Source organism: Neltuma alba, unplaced genomic scaffold (genome assembly GCF_004799145.2).
Source record: "Neltuma alba isolate B1F8T4 unplaced genomic scaffold, ASM479914v2 tig00011543_pilon, whole genome shotgun sequence".
Classification (NCBI taxonomy): domain Eukaryota; kingdom Viridiplantae; phylum Streptophyta; class Magnoliopsida; order Fabales; family Fabaceae; genus Neltuma; species Neltuma alba.
The window spans coordinates 89,427-109,547 of NW_021636205.1; the positions used below are offsets into that span (position 1 = coordinate 89,427).

Genomic DNA, 20,121 nt, shown 5'->3' on the forward strand with positions numbered 1-20,121 from the left:
ATTATAAATAACTAATTTAATTAATTATTTATTATTTTTAAATTAATTATACAACTCTTATATTACGTATTGAGCTTAAATATAATTCTTTGAATTTTAAGATTAATAGACTTAAACAAAAACAAAAATTCGCCACAAGTTATCTGCACAAATGGTGGTTTTGCATAATTCAAGCCTGTTTTTAAATTTATTTCTTACAGCGTCGGGGCCTGGCTGGTCTCCTCTCTCACGACACTACCCGATTACTGCCACGTGGACATCGAAGTTCGTGGCCTCAAAAAAATATCCTACGCTCCTTCGATTCTTGCCTTCTTATATACTCTGCTCTTGCAGGGGGGGCTCCCTCGATCTCTCTCTCGTGGAATTCAATTCCACTTGCCCTCAGAAGTTCTCTGTATTAGCTATTTCTATAGCTCCAAGCTTTCTGCGATTGGCTTCTCAAGGAGGCTGAGGAATTTCTGCTAGACGGAAGCGAATCAACCTTTTATTTCTTTACTTTCTTTGTTTTTGTGGTGGCAAAGAAGAGAATCTCTAGGATTGTGGCTGAGAAAAAAAGATGAAGATTCAGTGCAACGTGTGTGAGGCGGCGGAGGCGGAGGTTCTGTGCTGCGCGGACGAGGCGGCGCTATGTCGGCAATGCGACGAGAAGGTTCATGCAGCTAATAAGCTGGCTACTAAGCACCAGAGGGTTCCTCTGTCTACCTCTTCCTCTCACATGCCCAAATGTGATATTTGTCAGGTATCTTAATAGTTCTCCTTTCCACGGGAATTCTCCAGGTTGTATAGAACTTTGTGTTCGTTGGGCTTCTGCGTGGAGTATTTCCTGGAGCTAGTATTTAGAAGCCTCTAGCAACGTTACTTTTGTTGGATTTTTCATACTTTATCTTCTTATTTTGTGCAAATTTTTATATCATATTAGTGATTGCTTGCAGATGTTTCGAATTTTGTATATACGTTAGTCATTAGTCCCTGATACGATCTGCAAGTACAGGGCTTTTTGGATTATTTTTATGATTGGACATACAAGTTCTTCTGAAGTGATAACATACGGTATCCATGGATTTTGTTGGAAGCGTAGATCTGGATGAAGTTCATATTAGTCTTTCTAAGATCTTTTTCTTCTGTTTTTGTTATTTATGTTGTGCTGGAAAATATATATGTTCTTTACCTGTTCTTTATTTATCTTAATCTTAATTGATAGTAACACTTTACATTCTGAGGATTGTTTAGTAGAATCCCTTTTTATTTTTGTAAGAGAGAACATTTGCTATGTTTGTTTGTTTATTTCGTTTCCAGTGATAAAATTTCTTCCTCTTGCATCTTGAGTTTCCTATTTTTTTGTGAGGTAAATTTCTTATTCTTATCGTACCTGAACATTCTCTCAACAGACGTAATTTTAATGAAGTTATAATTAATATAAGTTGAGTTTCAAAATAAAAGAACCATTTTATTCAGAATATAAAGTGCGATTCCTCGACTTTACTAAGAACTGTGTTGCTTTTTAACCCCGTTTTTATTCTTACTCAGCTTCTTGTTTGTTGCCCTTGTATTATTCGTGTCTCAATTCTCAACCACTCAAAACAATATACTAAATCTTTGTTATGATATTTCTTACATTTTAATTATGAAAAAAGAAAACTAAATTTACGAGTGAATTATTGCTCCTTTCACTTTCAACTTGTTCAAAGATCTTATGTGAGATAATCACGCCTCAATATGAGCGTTTCAATTGTTGTCAAGGGAAGCATGACTGTCATGTGAGATGCATTCTTTTCCTTGCAGATGAGACAGTATCCGAGAGTTGAGTCATTTAAAAGTGCTTCTTCTCCTTAGAAAATGTAGGATTTATTGTCAGCATTGTTGATGAATGAGAACCTTAACTTCTTATCCTTTCTGGTTCTACTTAAATAAATTAGGAGCCTTTGTCATTAAGGGCAAGCTTGTCACAAGAGCCTGCTATATTTTACAGGAAACAGCTGGCTATTTCTTCTGTCTGGAGGACCGAGCCTTACTATGCAGAAAATGTGATGTGGCAATACACACAGCAAATTCCTATGTCTCTGCTCATCGGAGGTTTCTGCTTACTGGTGTAAGAGTGGGTCTTGAAGCTACTGAGCCTGTTGCTCCATCGTCCTCCATGAAGTCAGATTCTGGGGGAAAAGTGTCAGATGTGGTATCTACTTCTATCTCCAAGAAGGTTTCTTCAACGCCTCAGCCATCTGAATACAATGAATTGTTACCTACCCAAGTTGGGGGAATTGAGGAGTTTCAACCAACCAAAGTGTCTTATGGTGGTGGTTCTACTAACTGGCCGCTTGATGAATATTTTGGTTTCAATGAATTCAGTCAAAATTTCAATTTCATGGATAATGCCAATGGTCCATCCAAGGTATGCTTGTGCTAGCTAAACAATAGCGTCCTTGAATTGTCTATATCCAAGTCAAGGCTGTTAATTGTATGTTAGTGCCTCCAAATGTCATTGGTTGCTCTGTGGAGTCTTTATCCGTCTAATTTTTGGATTATAATTATGGGTATATTTAATAATTGATAAGCCTGGACACTGCTCTCTTTTACGTGCATATGCACTTGCTCACTTGTGAACATGATTTGGCAAATCTCACATCATTCGTGAATGTATTTTGTCCTATTATACGACACTACAGGAAAATATAGGTTCTTATTAGTGTGTAGAGAAATCATCTAAGAACATCTAGATTTTTTTCTCATGAATGTATTTTAAATGAAGGAATTTTGTGGCCATGGTTTTGGTAGCAGAGGTGGAATGGGGCTGTGAGGAACTGTGGATATGCTATGGATTGATTAAAGAGCTTGTTCTTGTGAATTGCTTTCCTAGAGCTTTGTTCTGAGAGGGTCAGAGAAATGATATAACCTGAAATGCTTCAATTGAGCAATATAGGATTATTACTTTGGGGAGTTGGTGATGAGATTTAACCTTGAGTTCTGTTTTTCATTTCTCTCTTATTTGCAAACCTTTCTATCTGTGAAACACTGGACCTTTGAGAACAATGGGTCTTCAGTTATTAGAGCCTGTGGGACGGTGGAGAAAGCAAACAGCACAGTTAGCATGAATTTGGTTTAAGAAAGGGGGCTAGGTGGAGGAGCACATGGAAGCTAATGAGGAGTTCTAGAAGTTAGTTAGGCTGAAGGTTAATTATAGCTAGTCAGAGTGTGGGACAGTGAGAATAGGTGTGTGGGGCTAGTCTATTCTAAGTTGGGATGTTTTCTTTCTTCTCTCTTAGTGGTTTTATCTTCTTTTTGATAGAGAAGTAGAGATGCCTGGTCCTATTGGATAATTGCATTGTAATTTAACAGAAAACAAGTTCTTTAAGGGACTTGTGCGTAGTAAGTCAGATTCAAAGAACCTATCAGAAATTAATTTCTTTACCTGGGACTCATCTGAAATTTTCCCATAATGAAACTGGTTGGAGGGGATAATGACTCGCTGCTACAGCCTTGTAGAATGTAAATATGAATAATAAACGGTTGTCCCACACAAAGCCATATATTAATGCCTTCAAATTGCTTTATCATGACTGGAATAATGAATGCGGAAAAGGTAGTCTATTGGCTGTATCCGATATATGGTTAATATCTTCTCCGTATGACTGCATTTGCATACAATTGTATATTTTGCACATTTTACTTATTGTATTAACTTCAGGCACATTGCACAAGGCATGCCTCTGGTCTCCTATATTAAAATATATGTAAAAGTGTCCATGTGTGTTTATTCAAACGTGTTCTGAAATTTTAGATCAATGTGTTGTAACTCTCCATTCTAGTTGGGCATTTGGAGAGTTATCGTTTGTGATGTGTCCTTATATTGATAGCAAACAATGCGTCTGTGATTTCCCTTCTCACCTTCTGTTTTCCTAATGAGCTTTTGCAGGCTGAAAGCAGCAAGTTTGGGGATTCGGATTCTTCTGTATTAAGATCTAGTGAAGAGGAAATGGATTATGATGATCACTTGGGGTTTGTTCCGGATTCGTCTTGGACGGTTCCTCAGATCCCTTCCCCTCCTACGGCTTCAGGCTTATATTGGCCAAAAGATCCTCGATATTCATCGACTAATAATGCTATGTTTGTTCCTGACATATGTTCTCCTCACATCCAACAGCCTCTTTATGCTCAGAGAAATAGTACGTTATCAAAGCGGCGAAGGCGACAGTAATGTCTTTTCCTTAGAGACCATTACTGCGGTGTCTTAGGTTTTCTGCTCTTTTATTCTGTGTTATCCTGGGATGCAAGCTTTATAAGCTGTCTTAGGTTAGAGAAGTTTAACTTTAGCAGCTGCAAGTTTATGTTCAGGGTTGTCTTGAGTTTCTTATGAGTGTGCACCATTAGCTCTACATTTCGCATTGGGAACTAGCTGAAGAAAGCAGCATTAATAAAGGGAGTGTAAAGTACTTTTGTTGCTGCAACATTCTCACTTCAGTAGAAGAATCCACTAGAGATTTATTTATTTATTTATTTGGCTATGGTAGTGATTTTTTCCCCAATATTGGCCTTGTGTTAGTTTAGTTGTCCTCCGCAGAAAAGGTTCGAGTTATTTGGTTTCTTTGGGCAGTCTTTTATTTTTTTTTGGCGTTAAATCTCTTGAAAATATTAGCTTTCTAGTCATTTGGTTTAACTAATAATTCCTTACGGTGATTAACTTTGAGATATGGATTGTTTTTGTCAGAATAGAATGATGAGATATGCGTTTTAAAATTTTCCATGGCCACTTTGCACACTTGTTGATGAATATATTTAAGAAATTTATAATTTATGAAACTAGCTGAAATTCAAATGTCCAGGCCGCCGTTTGATGAGTGTATTCTTCTAGAAGCATCCAGATTGTTTGAGAGAAAAATCAGGAGTTTGATCAAAGTCTTCAATATTCTTATCTCAAGCCACTAAATCCATGCATTTGCATGTTATTGTTGTTTGAATAATAATACCAAAAGGCCAAAAATATCTTCAACAGTATGAAAGGGGAAGAACCGGACCATGAACTGTCTCCATCTTCTCCACAAATTCTCAAGAGCCGGACGTGTGACTGAGAATGCGACACAGCAAGGGGGTCAGTGTGGGGTTTTACGTTATGCTGCTTGTGGCCCTTTCTGAGCCACAGGTTGAGTCAGAAAATATGATTGTGGGTGGAGTCACTTGTTATTATTAGAATCAGATTCACGTCTGGGGTTGACTTTGCGCCACACCATCCGCAAAAAAAGTTGTCTTTTTTCCCAGACAATATCTCAGTGAAGCCGGTGAGAAATGGGTCAATTTTCAATGGAGCTTTCACTCAGTTCCCTTGTCGCTCCAGCAAGTTCCGTATCTGGTAAAGGCAATTCTTAATTTTATTTTTTGTTAGGATTTTTCTATGAGCTGTCCATGTCTTGTAATGATTTATTTGAATAAGACGTCCCCCCCGAATTTAATTATTGTTGAATAATTCTTAAGGACATCCTTTTATATTCAAAATGAGTGACTTTAATGTCACAAAAAAAGTGACTCTAATGAAATCCTTTTTTAATTCACAATATATTAATTTAGGTGTGCTCCTGACATTTAAGTCATGTGCGCTAAGCCATACTCTTCTGATTCTATTTATAAAGTAGGGAGAGGAGACATTTTTTGGTTCTATTTAGCGGGTATTAAGAGAAATTTTTTGCATCGATGCACAATTTCACCCTTCATTTATTATTGTGTTCACGTTATTTATATGAGGTATAATGTATATTAAATAAGGATAAAGTTAGAAATTTATTGAATTTTAAATGAGAATTAATTAAGTTTAAGGTTTTTCTTAACCTATATAAAACATGTTAAAAATAACTTATAAATAAGACCAGAAAAAATTATGTTATAAAACTAGGTACTATAAACCCGAGCGTGCCTGGAATGCACTGAGTAAGCATGATCCACACTCGTTAATGAAATTGGGCTTTTGGGTTTTCATGTGTTTGGTCCATTCCGTTAGGGATGGTGTCAATCACATCCAACACCTTCGTATGCATATTTCTCCCCATTAAAGAAAGGCGCGCCAAGGTGTCTAGTGAAAACATACTCTTTTCATTTTGACATTAGATCTATTATTTATGACGACAGATATATATACTTTCTCAAATCCTCCGATTCTAATTATAAAAGCTAGTAAAAAAAATTGATTTGATCCTAAATACTCCTCCGGTCCTAAATATAAGACCCACTTATATTTAGGACCGGAGGAGTATAATATTCCAGTCAAATTTGTCTCTCAAATTTGTTATGTTTTCTAGACTATCTCTTGTTAATTAACTGCACATATATATCCACAAGAACATATAGTATCCTTGTAAATCATTCATTTAAAAGGTAACCAACGCATTGACAAATAACTAAGATAACTAGTAAATTTTTTAATTTTTACAAATTAATTACTCCTTCGGTCTTATATTTAGGACTGGAGGAGTATTTAATTCTTATGTTAAGAAGAAATACTATTTATAAATCTTAAGTAGTATGAGGTAAAGCCTAAATTCTTAAAAAGTTATAAATATGGATCCAAACGAATCTGAAAAGTTCACAAACTCAGATTACATCGGGAATTATTATAGCATTTCAATAATTACTCGTCTTGTTTCTTTCCTTCTTCTTTATCTTCATCCTCCTCCTCTTCTTCTTCATTACTCCCATCACTAGAACCTTTCAAAGCTTCTTCAAGTATGAGCTCCAAGAGCTTCTCATACATAGCAATTGCAGACTCCAGCATATTAATGGCTCTCCTCTTATCTTCTTCCACCACTCTCAGCACTTCTCCAACCTCCATTATCTTCTTCATTGACCTAACCACTTCTTCTTTCAACAGCTCTGATGAAGTCAACCTATTACTGCAACCACCACCATTATCACTACTCTTCCCTTTACCTCTATATTCAGTAATCCCACTAGCCACTATCATATCACTGATACTTCCTTCCATTAATCCATTACTGTTATCTTTTATCACCATTGTTACTTCTTCTGTGTCAATCTCCCACATCCACACGCTACCATCTTCACCTGCAGACACCAGATTCCTCCCTTCATTCACCACAACCACTGATTCAGTGGACCCCACGTGGCTTTTGTTCCATTTCTTCATCAGTTCTTGATCATCATCAGCTTCGTTGTTGTTATTCTGTGGTTTTCTGGGTTTTTTGGCCTTATTCATTGATGCTTTGTAAACCGACCCGTCTGATCCTGCAGCGAACAAGTGTGAGTCTGATGATGACAAGTCTATGGCCATGGCCAGACCATTTATGGCACAAGGGAAGGTCACTGTGCGAAGGAGGGTTCCCTCTAGAAGATTCCAGAACTTGCAGGTTGAATCTAGCGAGGACGAGACAAGCATGGAGTTGCATAGCCCTATTCCTGTGCTCAAAGCTGTGACTGAATCTGAATGTGCCTTCTTCCAATGCTGCAGAATCAAGTCTTTTGAGCTTGAGTTTGAGTCTGATGATTCTACGATTTGAAAAGTTGGGATCACCATAATGCTTCCATCATCACTGCCTGAAATCACAAAGTACCATATATGTTAACCAAAGTTAATAATATATATATATTTATATATCAAACATATATACCTGAAATTACCAATGACCCATCAATACTGAGTTGGAGACAAGAGATGGGTTTTGTGTGAGCAGGAAAAGACTTGATCACATTCCCAGAAGGAACAGAGAAGCAATGGATGGTTCCAGACTGGCCTCCGGCGAAGATATAGCCGCCGTCGGGAGTAGCAGCAAGTGGGGCAACAAACTCAGGCACGGAGAATCTGTGAAGCACACTTGAAGTGTGCCAGTTGTAGAGGTGAATGGACACCGCGGCCGTGTCGGGTGACACATGAGACGCGGCAATGAAGCTATTTCCGGCCACAGTGAGGCCCCGGCGGGGTGACCGTGTGCCTGGAAAGCGAGTGACTTCAACCCCAGTGGAGGCATCGTAGGCGACGATGGGGCCATCTGGAGAACTGGTAAGGACAAGTTCGTAGGAAGAAGATGACATATTGTAGTTGTGTGAGTGAGGATTACGGAATGAGAAGGAACAATGCTAATATACTAATATGGTAAGGAAACGTGAGGAGCATGTGTGGGATTTTTGACTAATGTCATTAGTATTGCGGATCTCTAGGGACATAATGAGGACTAGAGAATGAAAAACACATGTAATATAAAATTTATAAAAATTTTCGAGATCAAATATATAGTACTGGTCAATAACATACCGTGAAGAATGTGACCGGTGAAAGATTGCAAATTATGCTATATACTCCTCCTCCATATCTAAAAGGGTGTTTCCAGAAGTGCTTTTAAAAAGTATTTTTCATAAATCGAGACAAACTCTTTCATATATTTGCTTCGTAGATCGTAAAATCACTTTTGAAACCATAGCTTGGTTGTAACCCAAACACCCCCTAAATATAAAATTTTTTTATAGTGTAAAGTACATTACAAAAAGGGTCTTATATTTAGGACCGTATGAGTATTATTTTTTTTAGTCAATATCTTAAAAAAAGCAGCTAACTTTATTTTTAGAAAAATAACTGGTTTTTTTTTTTTTGGGCCTGAACGAGGTACCAGAAATTTGGTTAAGGATACGAGTGAAATTTATATTCTGCACAGCGGAAGATGAGTGGCATCTGCTCAAAGATCTATACTTTTTAAGTACCTTTGAACAATAAATTTTACAATGAAAGATTTTTTTAGCGATTTTCTTCAATTTTAACATCTTTCCATTTATAATAATAAATGTCGACTACCACATATATAATTTATTTAGAAACACTTTTCTCAACTGGCTTTTTTTATTATTTATATATATTGTCTTTTTATAAAAACAGTCAATGGATGCATACGTATAGAGAGATATGAGAAAAAGATATGAAGAGGATGCAAATCTAGCGTTTACTAGGATGCAAGTATGTATATTTCAGTCTTGGCTTATCTTAACGATGTTTCTTTGCAAATCCTCCTTAGATTAGACTGGAAGTCTCCTTTTAAATTTAAAATATCAACTTCTTTCATGCATATTTATATTTTTTGTTTATATAACTTAAATACATGTATACGCATAAACATATCAATACTAAACTCAAATCTAAAACCTCATTTAAGTATGACGGATAGTGCTATCATTGTAGCAGTTTGTAATTGATAAATTCTTTTATATTTATATGAGTATAGACAGAAAACTCTACAAGTAATTTGGCAAGTCTCTCCAAGTATGTTTACATGTAGATAAAAATAAGTGGCACTTTGTGTTTTGCAAACAAGCAGTTTTTGTAGATTTTATATTTTTTTTATAGAAGAGTTTAGGAGAGTTGAGTCCTAAAGACTCATAAGGATTAGGGCATGTCTCCAAGCTCGAAAAGTATTTACAGAAATACTTACAGATCGCTCACCAATAAAGTTTTCATATCGATAATGGGATTTGAACTTACAACCTTATGGGTTATACACCGACTCCTTATCAACTGGACCAAGTTTTGTTGGCAATTTTTATATTTTGTAAGGGATATTGATATATAACCAATGGGTTTCGGTATTGGAATTTTTCTTTTTGTTGGTTAAATTAAAATGCATATATTCTGCGATAAGATGTACTACTCATCTCATGAATAATATACTATCTCCCTTCCTCAATATAAAATTTAGTTTGTAATTCAATTTGAACTACAAACTAGATTTTATATGAAAGACTAGAGGTAGTAACTTATGATAAACCTTATAGGATTGGTTATATAAGTATAAATAAGAGTACATATATAAGTTTCTTTATTTGAGTTGTACTTTGGCAAGATTGACAGGGTCTTTAGTACATGATAAAATGGACAAAATTAATTAATAAAACAATAACTCAAAAGAATAGAGATTAACAAGGAATAATGATTATAATGGTTAAAAAAAAGATTGTCGTTATTACTTGGCAACAACCTATTATATACATCGTGGATGGCATGAAAGAGCACTCACGTAGGTAATAACGAGCCATGCCAACCTTTGTATTAGCTGTCACTGAAGTCCAAGGGACAACATGATCAGGCTTTTCCTTAACTTTCTCTTGCTATTGATATGCTTAAACCAGTTTAACTTCTGATGTAATTATATATTTGGAAAAACCAATAATCATTCTATTGGTTAATAACATCCCTTGAAGAATGTGATTGATTCTTGGGCTGCGTTTCTTTCTCACTAAACATGCCCTTCACTGTGTGTGAGATCCAATCCAACTAGGTGCCAGAAAATAAAGACCGCACACTTTCAAAACTCTCCTAGTATGACACAAACAAGGTGAATAAAGTATGACTGATAAGCATGATACCAAGAATACAACAATCGATTACATGGATTGTATGGTGTCATTGTGTTCCATCAATAACTAAACATAAAGATTCAAACAAGTAGAATATGGATTTAATAGCATTTTTTTAAGGGATCCCATTTCATGAAATTTAGTACTTGATTTTCCCATGAAAACAAGAATTGGGAGTTAACATTTCATGACATCTGGTACTTGATTATTAGGAATTGGGTGTGAAGAAGTTGAACCAAACAGACTCTAAATGAAATGAATCTCCACCAGTTGAATATCCAATGGAAACTGCTATATTTATTAACATTAACCTGACAACAAGAAAATTTACATCTACAACAGGATGAACCCAATAGTTATTTTGCTATCATAGCCACTGTCATTCTTTGTCATAATGTGGTCAATGAAACCTCGTAACAAACAAAATACCCAGTTTCACCAGGAAAAATGGCTATGGTTGTCCGCATTGAGCTTGCACATGATCTCAGAAACATGAACTCCCTGGAGTGTTTGCATTTGTTTTTCAGTTTTATATGGCAAGTGTATCCATCCACACTGATCTATTGCCATAAAACAAATGGGATGATTGATCTCCTTCTAAAGCTAGCAGCGAAATTAAATATTCAACTTCTGGAGTGCTAGCTGAAATAAGATTGCCATGAAGCTGCCAATCGATATGTTGATGACATTGACCACATCATTGGTAAGCTGCAGAACAGGATAGAATAAACATACAGGACCAGATATACAAGTCAAACTATTTAATTAAATCCAGCCTACTTTTCATTTTCCAACATGATGAATAAATAAAAGAGAAATGGGTCTGAAAATATGATTTGCACCAGAGCAATGGTATCATAAAATATATCGATATCACCTGAACTTGCCATGTTTCACGATGAAATTTTATTTTTGTTGATTTTGGTTTTGGTTGGGATTTGAACTCAAAATCCTTAAGCCCTAGAAACAAGTCTAGAGATACTGAGTAAAGCTCATTGATAGGCTCACATTTGATTATTTTAGTACTTCTTACAACCCTACCTTCAGGTTCCCGCTTTAAAAGCACAAGACCTAAAAGAGGCAGGATAGGAACATAAGGCAATCCTGAAGGTATCATAACATGAATAATTTTATGAACCTACCCATTGAAATCCTTTCTTTCCTTGAAGTGCAGCACCTACGAAGCTCTCGCTGAGATTAGCAATCTGAGAAGCTAGAACACATATAGCTGCTTCATGTGTATTGATCTGTTTCATGAAAAAGCATTTACAAGTCATTAGCACATCCCAAATAGATTAATACATGTCATGCAATCCACTCTTCTTAACTCCCCACACCATTAATGCGCATCAAATTTCTCTCACTATTTTTTGAGACCAAAAATGGCATTAGTGCACATCTATTCTGGGCATAGCCGATAAAGTCATAGACTCGAGGGATACATAGGGATCAGATAACAGAAAACAATATTGGTTTCCATGATTTTATATTTATATGTTATTCAGAAGTCCATTCAGCGAGAGAGAGGATAGGACAAAGTATCTACATATGTGCACTAAAATAGAATGCCAAATCTTGAGGAAGAGGCCTCTTAATTTTCATTTTTTGGTTCTTCCGGATATTTTGTTAATTAAAGCATAGCTGGGGAAGCAACATACTAGAACAGGCTCAGGCTGAGCTTCAATTACTACCCCTGAGCTCATCCCATATTTTATCTAATTCAATAATATATGATATGACATCACCTGGAAAAATTAATCTGCCTGCATTATGAGATGCACGCAGCAAATGTAGTTCAGTCATGTGTTAAAAGATTTTCAAACAAAATATACATTTTAGCCTTCAACATGCATTAATCTCATCTGCGGATTCTAACCCACTTTAAACTAAAGAAAAAGTGCTGCAACCAGCTGCCGAGTGCTGGCAGCTCTTCTGGCCAGAACTTTGACATGTTTCAATTAGTTATATCATAAGCCAGGTGATTTTGAGTATACATAATGTCCCATTAGGTTGCTGAAAGGAAATGCATTCCCTTGCAAGAGAATCAAGACAAACAATGTTTATCATACCCTTATTATCATTACTAAACAACTATTTTTCTATTACTTTTTCCCTACGATAACTAACAAATTAGGAAGCCCAATACATGATTTGGATGAATCCTACCATGACTTCCTGTTTTGTCCAAGTACCCAAATGTCCATCCAACATGTAAGGCACGCTTGTCCTTTTTTGCACTAGTTAAATGCTAAACAGTTTCCAGGATTACAGGTTAGAAGGTTTCCAGAATTCCTATCAAGAAACAACACATGCAAAGTTAGAAATTTGAGAAATACCTTACCCAAGAGACAACTGAGAAAGGCAAGAACTATAGATGCTAGAATCCCTGCTGAAGTTCCTTCAACACTCACAGCCCCTTCTGTTCCTCTCGGAACTATCTTAAATGTTGTGACTAGATACCTGGACATTATGCAGCACACATGTTACAACTGAATTTCATAGGAAACATGGACCAAAGAACACTGGAAGAAAGTGAAACATAAACTACCAGGTTTGAATAACTCATGTAATCAGGCCAATAGTAATTCTGTATATCAAGCAAAATATACATGTAATTAAGAGCAATCAACATCATCCATCCAGTGCCCAAAAAGGAGAGATGGACATGTAACCATATTTTATTCATATCAACAAGGCCATCAACCTCACAAAAAGCTAGGAAGCTTGGGGATTGACATGGCGATGCAAAATTTATGTGTCCATATGAAATTTCGACTTTGAAGTGTCACATCTTATCTAGTGTGAGTATCTGAATTGTGCTGGGCGCAGAAACAACCCTGTTTTTGAGGCTTGATTGAGTATTGAAAAAGCAGAAATAGGGTGGAGTGCGGTGGTCATAATGGGTCAGGTGGGGCGGGATGGGGGAGACAATCCACTCCATAGATGGGATCTTAATTTAAAAATTGGATGGCAATCCATCCCCACACTGATTAAGTCATATCTGCCATCAATGAGGCGAAGTGGGTCTAGATGGTGGAATTTTTAGTATTATCTTTGTAATGTTAGTCCTTTAAAGTAATAGGCAAGCAAATGGAAAGGGTTCAACAAGAAAAAATTATATAAATCCCAACCCACACCCATGTTGGAGAGGTTTGAAAATTCAGGCAAAAAAAACCTCCCACGCCACCCCGCTCACAAACCATCTTCCCTTCCTTGCAGGATAAGAGGGTAGGGGAAAAGAATCATTACCGCATATTCAGCCCAAAAAAGGATTGAAGAATATAATGACGCTCAGAAATCCAGAGACCTCAAAATCCTTCAATTGAGACCTAAATAACTACAGGCAAATTACTGATGTAACAATAGAATAATGCCAGGTCCGAACCGGAGTTCACTACTCACGTTGTTTTGCCATATGCCTTCCCGATCTCACTTGAGACAGTATCACTCAACTTCGTACAAAAACTGGCAACAAAACCAAGAAGCCATAGCTGGGAAAATGCCTCTCCCCCAAATTCCCAAATTGAGAGCAAAGCAAAAAGGCAGCCAGCTGCACCGGATCCAACAACACTACCAGGACCTCTTCGTCCTTTTCTTTTCTCAGCAATTCCCTGAGCCTCTTTCTGAGCCATCTTGACCTTCGTAACTGCTGTACCCTGTGAAAGCTCAAATAATTAACTCCAATGAACAAAGAAATGCATAGAACTCAATGAATAACCAATTTGACATCACAAAGGCATCAGAAATCAACATTCTCAGGTCAGCTAATAAATAAAGACAAAAAAAAAAAAAGAGAAATTGGGCTTACAATGATGAAATAGGCAGAAACGATAAGGAACCCAGAAGGACCAAAAGCGCGCCAAGTGAGTGTTCCGAGAAGAAAAGCAGCACCAATACCAGAGAGAGACAAGCCAGCAACCAAAAGGGGAGAACCCAAAAGGAAGATCAAGAGATTGGTAGCAAGAGCAGATTCCCACGTGGGAGGAGACGATTGGATGAGAGTAATAGCACTTCCAACAGCTTCTTGAACATTGCTGACATGATAAGTCAACCTCGGGAGTCTCAGCGAACTAGAGTGAAGACGAAGATTGAGAATTGGGGGTTTTGGGGAGAGAGAATGAAGAATTGGGTACGAAGAACGACGAGGTCCCATGGGAAAGGTCGAAGGGAAAGTAACGAGCAAGGTTGAATCGGCCATAATGCACATTCTTTGGATTTGTGACAAGCCTGAATGTGAAGGAGATGCGCGAGAAGATCTTGGGGAGGAGACTGGAGTTAATCAATGTGTGCATGGAAAAGGATTTGACTTGCGAGAGGGCTCCATCGAGATTTCACAAGGTTAATGGCATCAAGAAAATTGGTCAAACTTGTCATAAATATCAATAAATATCCATTTCAGCGTATCGATATTATACAATTTACAACACATTACCGCGTTAATAAATCTTGATACATTTCTTGGCAAAAGAAAATATTGATACATTTCATTTCATGTATCTAAGTTTTACATGACAAATTTGTGAAGAATTCGGTCTAATCACCTTCCTTTGTAAATGTTTACGAGAAAGCAATCATCGTAAAAAATCTTGAATGAAGAGTTTAAGGACTAGAACATAAGTTTAAGCCCTTAGAGTTGAACCATCATAAGTTACCACCTCCGGCACTTATATTAAGCGCTAGTTAACTAATTTAAATAAATTAAGAAAGTTTGTTGAGCTAATTATTTATAATCATTAGGTGTTGTTTTTTTTTAAAATACCCTTATCAATTAAGTACACTGGCTAGAACTTTATTATTATAAGGATAAAAAAAATAAATATGATAGATAAAGTAGATTGTGGTCTTTTATCTAGGATTAAAATAAAAATCAAACACAAAATTTAGCGATTAAAATTCTAAATAATTAAAACTATAAAAATAATAATTCTAGTGTATCAAAGTTTATAAATTGAATTTTAAGTGCGTGCATTGGGGTTAAAATTTAAAAATTAAATCATAATTGAGTCAAAATGACATAAATAAATATTATTATAAGGATTTAAAGAACTTTTTATGCCATCTGCCAACCCACTAGCCTCTCCCCTCTTTAATCCATCCCCTCTTCAAGTAAAAGAATTTGTCGACTAAAATAAATATTTTCTATGACAACAATCTAACAAAATAGAATTCTAGAAAGAGACTGTAAAAAGAAAGGCATTGAGCTTTTCCATAACAACAATTGACAATAACCTTCGAAAACAACCCCCTGACTGCCCTTGGGATGGAATGCCCTTGGGGGAAGAGGGGAAGTAGAAAGAGGTAGTAAGCAAGAAACGAGCTTAAACGAGAGAGGAGAGGAGGGATTCTCATGGCCTAAGCTATCTAGAGAACCACAAAAGAGTGTCAAGCAGAAAAAAGATGAAGCTCGAGGGAAGTTATAAAAGACGAGAGGTGTTTTCTCAGGGAAAGTATCATTGCAACCCAAAGAAGAGGAATGGATGCTACCGGACGAAGAGATGGAAAGCCAGACACAGAAACTAAACATGTCTTATTGAGAAGACCTTAAACCACGAGTTAATGAAGAATCTAGAGCAAGGAAGAACCAAGTGGAGATGATCCTTAGGATGGAAACTTGTTCTTTCCTAAGGAAGAAGCTATCACCAAGGGCGTCACAGTCACTAACACTGTGGCAGGTCCGAGTATTGACTTTTCAGAGGAAGAAAGAAGAAGATTGGAATATAAATGGCAGAATACTTTGATTATAAAACTTCTGGACAGAACTCTGGGATTCATGCAATTGAGGAGGAAGATTCAACAACTCTGGGAGAAGTCCAATAGTGTGGAACCGAACAATATAGGGAATGGGTACATGACGACCACCTTTAAAGATGTGGATGACTACTACTTTGCATTGGAAGGCAAACCATGGATAATATAGAATAGTTACCTAACGGTGCAAACTTGGAAGAGAAATTTCAGGCCATGGGTTGAAAAGATCCAAAGGATCGTAGTGTGGGTAAGGATACGGGGACCCCCTGAGATTATTATCATAAAAAGTTCTTTTATCTATCGAGAAATAAGATTGGCAAAGCTATCGGGATGAAGAAATGACGCTCATGAAAGCAAGAACAATGTACGCCAGAATGTGCGTGGAGATCAATTTGAATCCCCCTACTCCCGCCATATGTTGTGGATGGGAATCAAGAGAGGATTGTATATGAGGGACTGCCATCGATTTGCTTTCACTATGAAAAATTCAGACATAACAAGGAGCACTGCCCTCAAGAGAAAGAAGTAGAGGATAACCAACAAAGCTCGCCGGTAATGATGATTGCTTAGAAGCCAAAAAGAGGTAGAAAAGCAGGCACGAAAGAAGGGAAGGGGACAAAGCAGCAAATAAAGAATGTTAGAGGAGAGACAGAAAAAGCAGTAAAAGCCTCTAGATTTGAAATTCTTGAGTCAAAGGAGGAGTAAACGCATGTACCATAAGGGAGGAAGAAAGTAGGAGACCCCTAAAAGATATCTCTAATAGGGTGGCAAAAATTGGTGAAAACATTACGGAACCAAGTGACTCGAGGAACCGATATGACAAAGTGATAGTGACTGATATGGAAAGTAAGGGAGGAAAAGCGAAGTCAAAAAAGAAGCAAGATGTAAAAGGTTAGAGGAGTGGTGAGATGCTAATGGAAAAAGAGGGAGGACAAAAGAGTAAAAGAGAAGAAAATGTAGGTAGAAAAACTCATAAAAGAAGGACTAGTGACCAGACCCACTACTAATCTGGGTTGAGCAACAGGAGGGGAGAAAAAGAACAACAGTTGGAATTAGGCTTATCTAACAAACAAGCTAATGGGCTGAGTGAGGTTAAAAACATAGAAAGAGTGGACAAAGGTAGAGCAGAAATTGGAGATAAACGTGTCACACCTTACTTATATAATACCTTAGCATTTATTTAGAACCATTCTAGACCACTTTGGATGGTCTTAAGCTTAAAAATTTCAATTTGGACGTTAATTTTCGGAAAATTACTGTTCACTGTCCAGTTTTCAGATTACAGGTCTAACTTTGAAAAATCATAACTAATTCTAAAAAAATCGTATGGAGGTGTTCCAAAATTTTACGAAAAGCTCTTTCAATGCTCTTTAAGGAAAAAATATTCAACTAAACTCATCCTCACTGAAAACATACAGTTTATTGGATTAAAATTACTATTCATTTGGTAAAATCTAGACTTTCCAGATTTTGCGCCTTAACTTCGAAAATTCATATCTCGTTGTATACACACCCAAATGATGTGATTTACCACTCATTTTAAAGCTTGGGATATGCATTATAAGTGTACCAAATTCCGTAGCTTAACTCATTCATATGATAGGTTGAACTGAAAGCTTGAAATTAACTGCTTCAGGACCTACGTTTTATCCCTTAATATCTCTTTACTTTGATTCTTTTTATTTCTTTGGCATACCTAACATGGGCTTACTTTTTCCCATTCATGCTCATATACTTTCATTCATGCCATAAACATCCTAAGCACATACATTGAATTGATGGCATTCATAACATAACTTACAACATAGGAGAATTATACATTGAATAATAATATCAATCATTAGCATTAATAATTCTTCACTTCTTCTCCTTGCTTCTCATGCCCTTAGTGCCAATCATTGATTTGACCTAAATGGTTGGTTAGGAAGGGGGTGAGATTCGGGGGAATCTCAGTAGCAAACATTACCACATACATGCATAAGATGGATGCTAGTGTATGGTATGTAGTTTTTCATAAACTTAAGTTAACTAGTGACATGCCATCATGCTTTATGCTTGGTATAAAAATGCATGGCCATGGGAACATATTAAAAATAGCATTTCCAGCAACAATCATCATGTCACAACATCATTCAAACAACAAATACAAACCAACACATAAGCATACCATGTCAAGCACATAAAGGGTAAGTTCACTACCTTGCACCTCAAGCTTTCCTCTTACTTTTCCTTTGACTCCCTTGACTTTCCAACCATGTGGGCATTCGGTCAACATCACTAAACATCCTCTTGGATGTTCCAAAGGTCCTAAACATAATCATAATGATGACACAATCTATTAGGACCATTAGATTACATAAAGTTCAAGACTAGCTTTCTTGAACCTCAACCCCTTTCTCTTAGTCTTAGGGTTTTCTTTCTAACTTTTCTAATATAAATCTTATCATTTTACATCCTTATGATCTATTTCCTATCAATTAGGACCACTTTAGATGGCTTTAGATTCAAGAATATCAAATCTGAAAATTTTGGTTCGCGGGTACTGTTCACGCAGAATCTCTAGAATTTTTGCAACTTTGAAAATTCATAATTAAATCTATAAAAATCCAAATTGAGTGCTTCCAAGTCTCACTGAAAGATTATTAAGTTAAATTTAAAGGAAAAATAGTTTCAGGAACCAATTCTATGCCGAACAGTACCAGAATTGTACAGAACTCGACATCCTTCCAAAAGCTTAACACTGTTTCCAGATTTCAAACCCTAACTTTGAAAAATCACCATAAATCGTACACATATCCAAATGAAGTGTTCTACCCATGGATTTAAAGCTCACAGAGTGTACTTTAAGCATGCCAAATTTCAGAACCAGATATGAACAGTAACTAATTCGAAAAAGCCATCAAATCAGCACGTAATTCTTCCAATTTTCACATAGATCCACTTGGATCTACCATACTTTGAGGTGTTCTAGCAAGATCTAACAACCAAACTCCCTTCCCCACTCATCAACCATTTCGACCAGCCATCAAAGGGGAGAGAAGATAGATTTTTCAACCTTAAAAGAGAAGGAAAACAAGACAAGAACACATCTAGAACCAAGATCTCACCTTGAATCCTTGATTGATGACCAAAGTTGATAGCTTTTCCTTGGTTTCCTTCAAAACCCTCTCTTTTCCCTCTTCCTCTCACTTGGACGAAATTCCATCAGCAATTAGGGGGAGAAGAAGCTCATTAATGTGTACAAAATATCCCTCCAACCATCATTAATGTTATGCCAAGTGTCATTAGCCTACTTAATCTTAATCCTCTCTCTTAATTAACTTAAATCATAATGTAATTAAATTCCAACGTCAAGATCCTCTCCATTAGTAGCTTGACACTTGGAAAGCTTTAATTACCATCCATTAAAGGCTTGACAAGTGGCGACTTGTGGCCCAAGTAAAGTGCAAGACTCTGATTAATATTTTATCGGTGCACTTTTACTCCGGGTTTAACTTCTTTTCTATAATTACAGTGCTCTGGCCTCTGTAATTATTTTCTGTTAGATCCATAAATTCTCTTTAATTCTAGAGAGTATCTATGAATTTTCTTAGCCCATAACACTTCCTTTAAGCTTTGCATAAAATTCATTTACTAAAATACCTTTTTATCGACAAAACCGGCTCTTTAATTTCTTAAAGCCACTCTACTGGCCTTTTGGTTGTGGGACTAATTTTATAAATTAGTACAACCTTTCAACCATTTAACCTCATTTTTGTATACATTTTTGAGGTCTCTTGCTATTTCAAATAATTACCTCAAACAGTATATTTTTTACCGGTCACAACCTCATAAATTCCGTTTAAGCTGCCTTAGGGGTATTTTCATCTTTTCTCTTCATAGAAGAGTCTTAGAATATTATTTTCCATTTTTTAGGATTTTTCTTAGAATTTTATGTACCCTCTTCCATTTTTACCCCTATTGGTCATAACTTTCAGAATTTACAATTTAGTCCCTACTTGGACTTAACTTCATTAATCGTCTCTTTGAGGTTTCTAA

General features: G+C 36.5%; 3 protein-coding genes across 5 annotated transcripts; 1 reads left to right on the plus strand and 2 right to left on the minus strand.

The window, feature by feature from the left end:
* Positions 1–359: 359 nt before the first annotated feature.
* LOC114714834 (B-box zinc finger protein 22-like) lies at positions 360–4,520 on the plus strand. The gene is made up of 3 exons (XM_028899607.1): positions 360–739; positions 1,970–2,389; positions 3,911–4,520. The coding sequence occupies exons 1-3, from the start codon at positions 557–559 to the stop codon at positions 4,190–4,192; spliced, it is 885 nt and encodes a 294-aa protein (XP_028755440.1). The 5' UTR covers positions 360–556; the 3' UTR covers positions 4,193–4,520.
* A 2,004-nt stretch (positions 4,521–6,524) lies between these two features.
* On the minus strand, positions 6,525–8,028 carry LOC114714798 (protein ROOT INITIATION DEFECTIVE 3-like). The gene is made up of 3 exons (XM_028899571.1): positions 7,608–8,028; positions 6,673–7,533; positions 6,525–6,556 (listed from the first exon to the last, which is right to left on the minus strand). Exons 1-3 carry the CDS (start codon positions 8,026–8,028, stop codon positions 6,525–6,527), a joined length of 1,314 nt encoding a protein of 437 aa, XP_028755404.1.
* Positions 8,029–10,507: 2,479 nt separating this feature from the next.
* LOC114714848 (protein VTE6, chloroplastic-like) lies at positions 10,508–14,680 on the minus strand. 3 transcript variants are annotated; one of them, XR_003737488.1, is made up of 5 exons: positions 14,144–14,680; positions 13,738–13,991; positions 12,677–12,795; positions 11,478–11,582; positions 10,508–11,043 (listed from the first exon to the last, which is right to left on the minus strand). XR_003737488.1 is itself a non-coding variant. In XM_028899631.1 (5 exons), the coding sequence occupies exons 1-5, from the start codon at positions 14,540–14,542 to the stop codon at positions 10,951–10,953; spliced, it is 975 nt and encodes a 324-aa protein (XP_028755464.1). In that variant the 5' UTR covers positions 14,543–14,678; the 3' UTR covers positions 10,509–10,950. The 3 variants fall into 3 exon arrangements, 2 of the variants coding, with proteins under 2 accessions (XP_028755464.1, XP_028755465.1); XM_028899631.1 differs by having other exon boundaries at positions 10,509–11,043; positions 12,672–12,795; positions 14,144–14,678; XM_028899632.1 differs by lacking the exons at positions 10,508–11,043; positions 11,478–11,582 and adding an exon at positions 12,563–12,583.
* Positions 14,681–20,121: the final 5,441 nt, after the last annotated feature.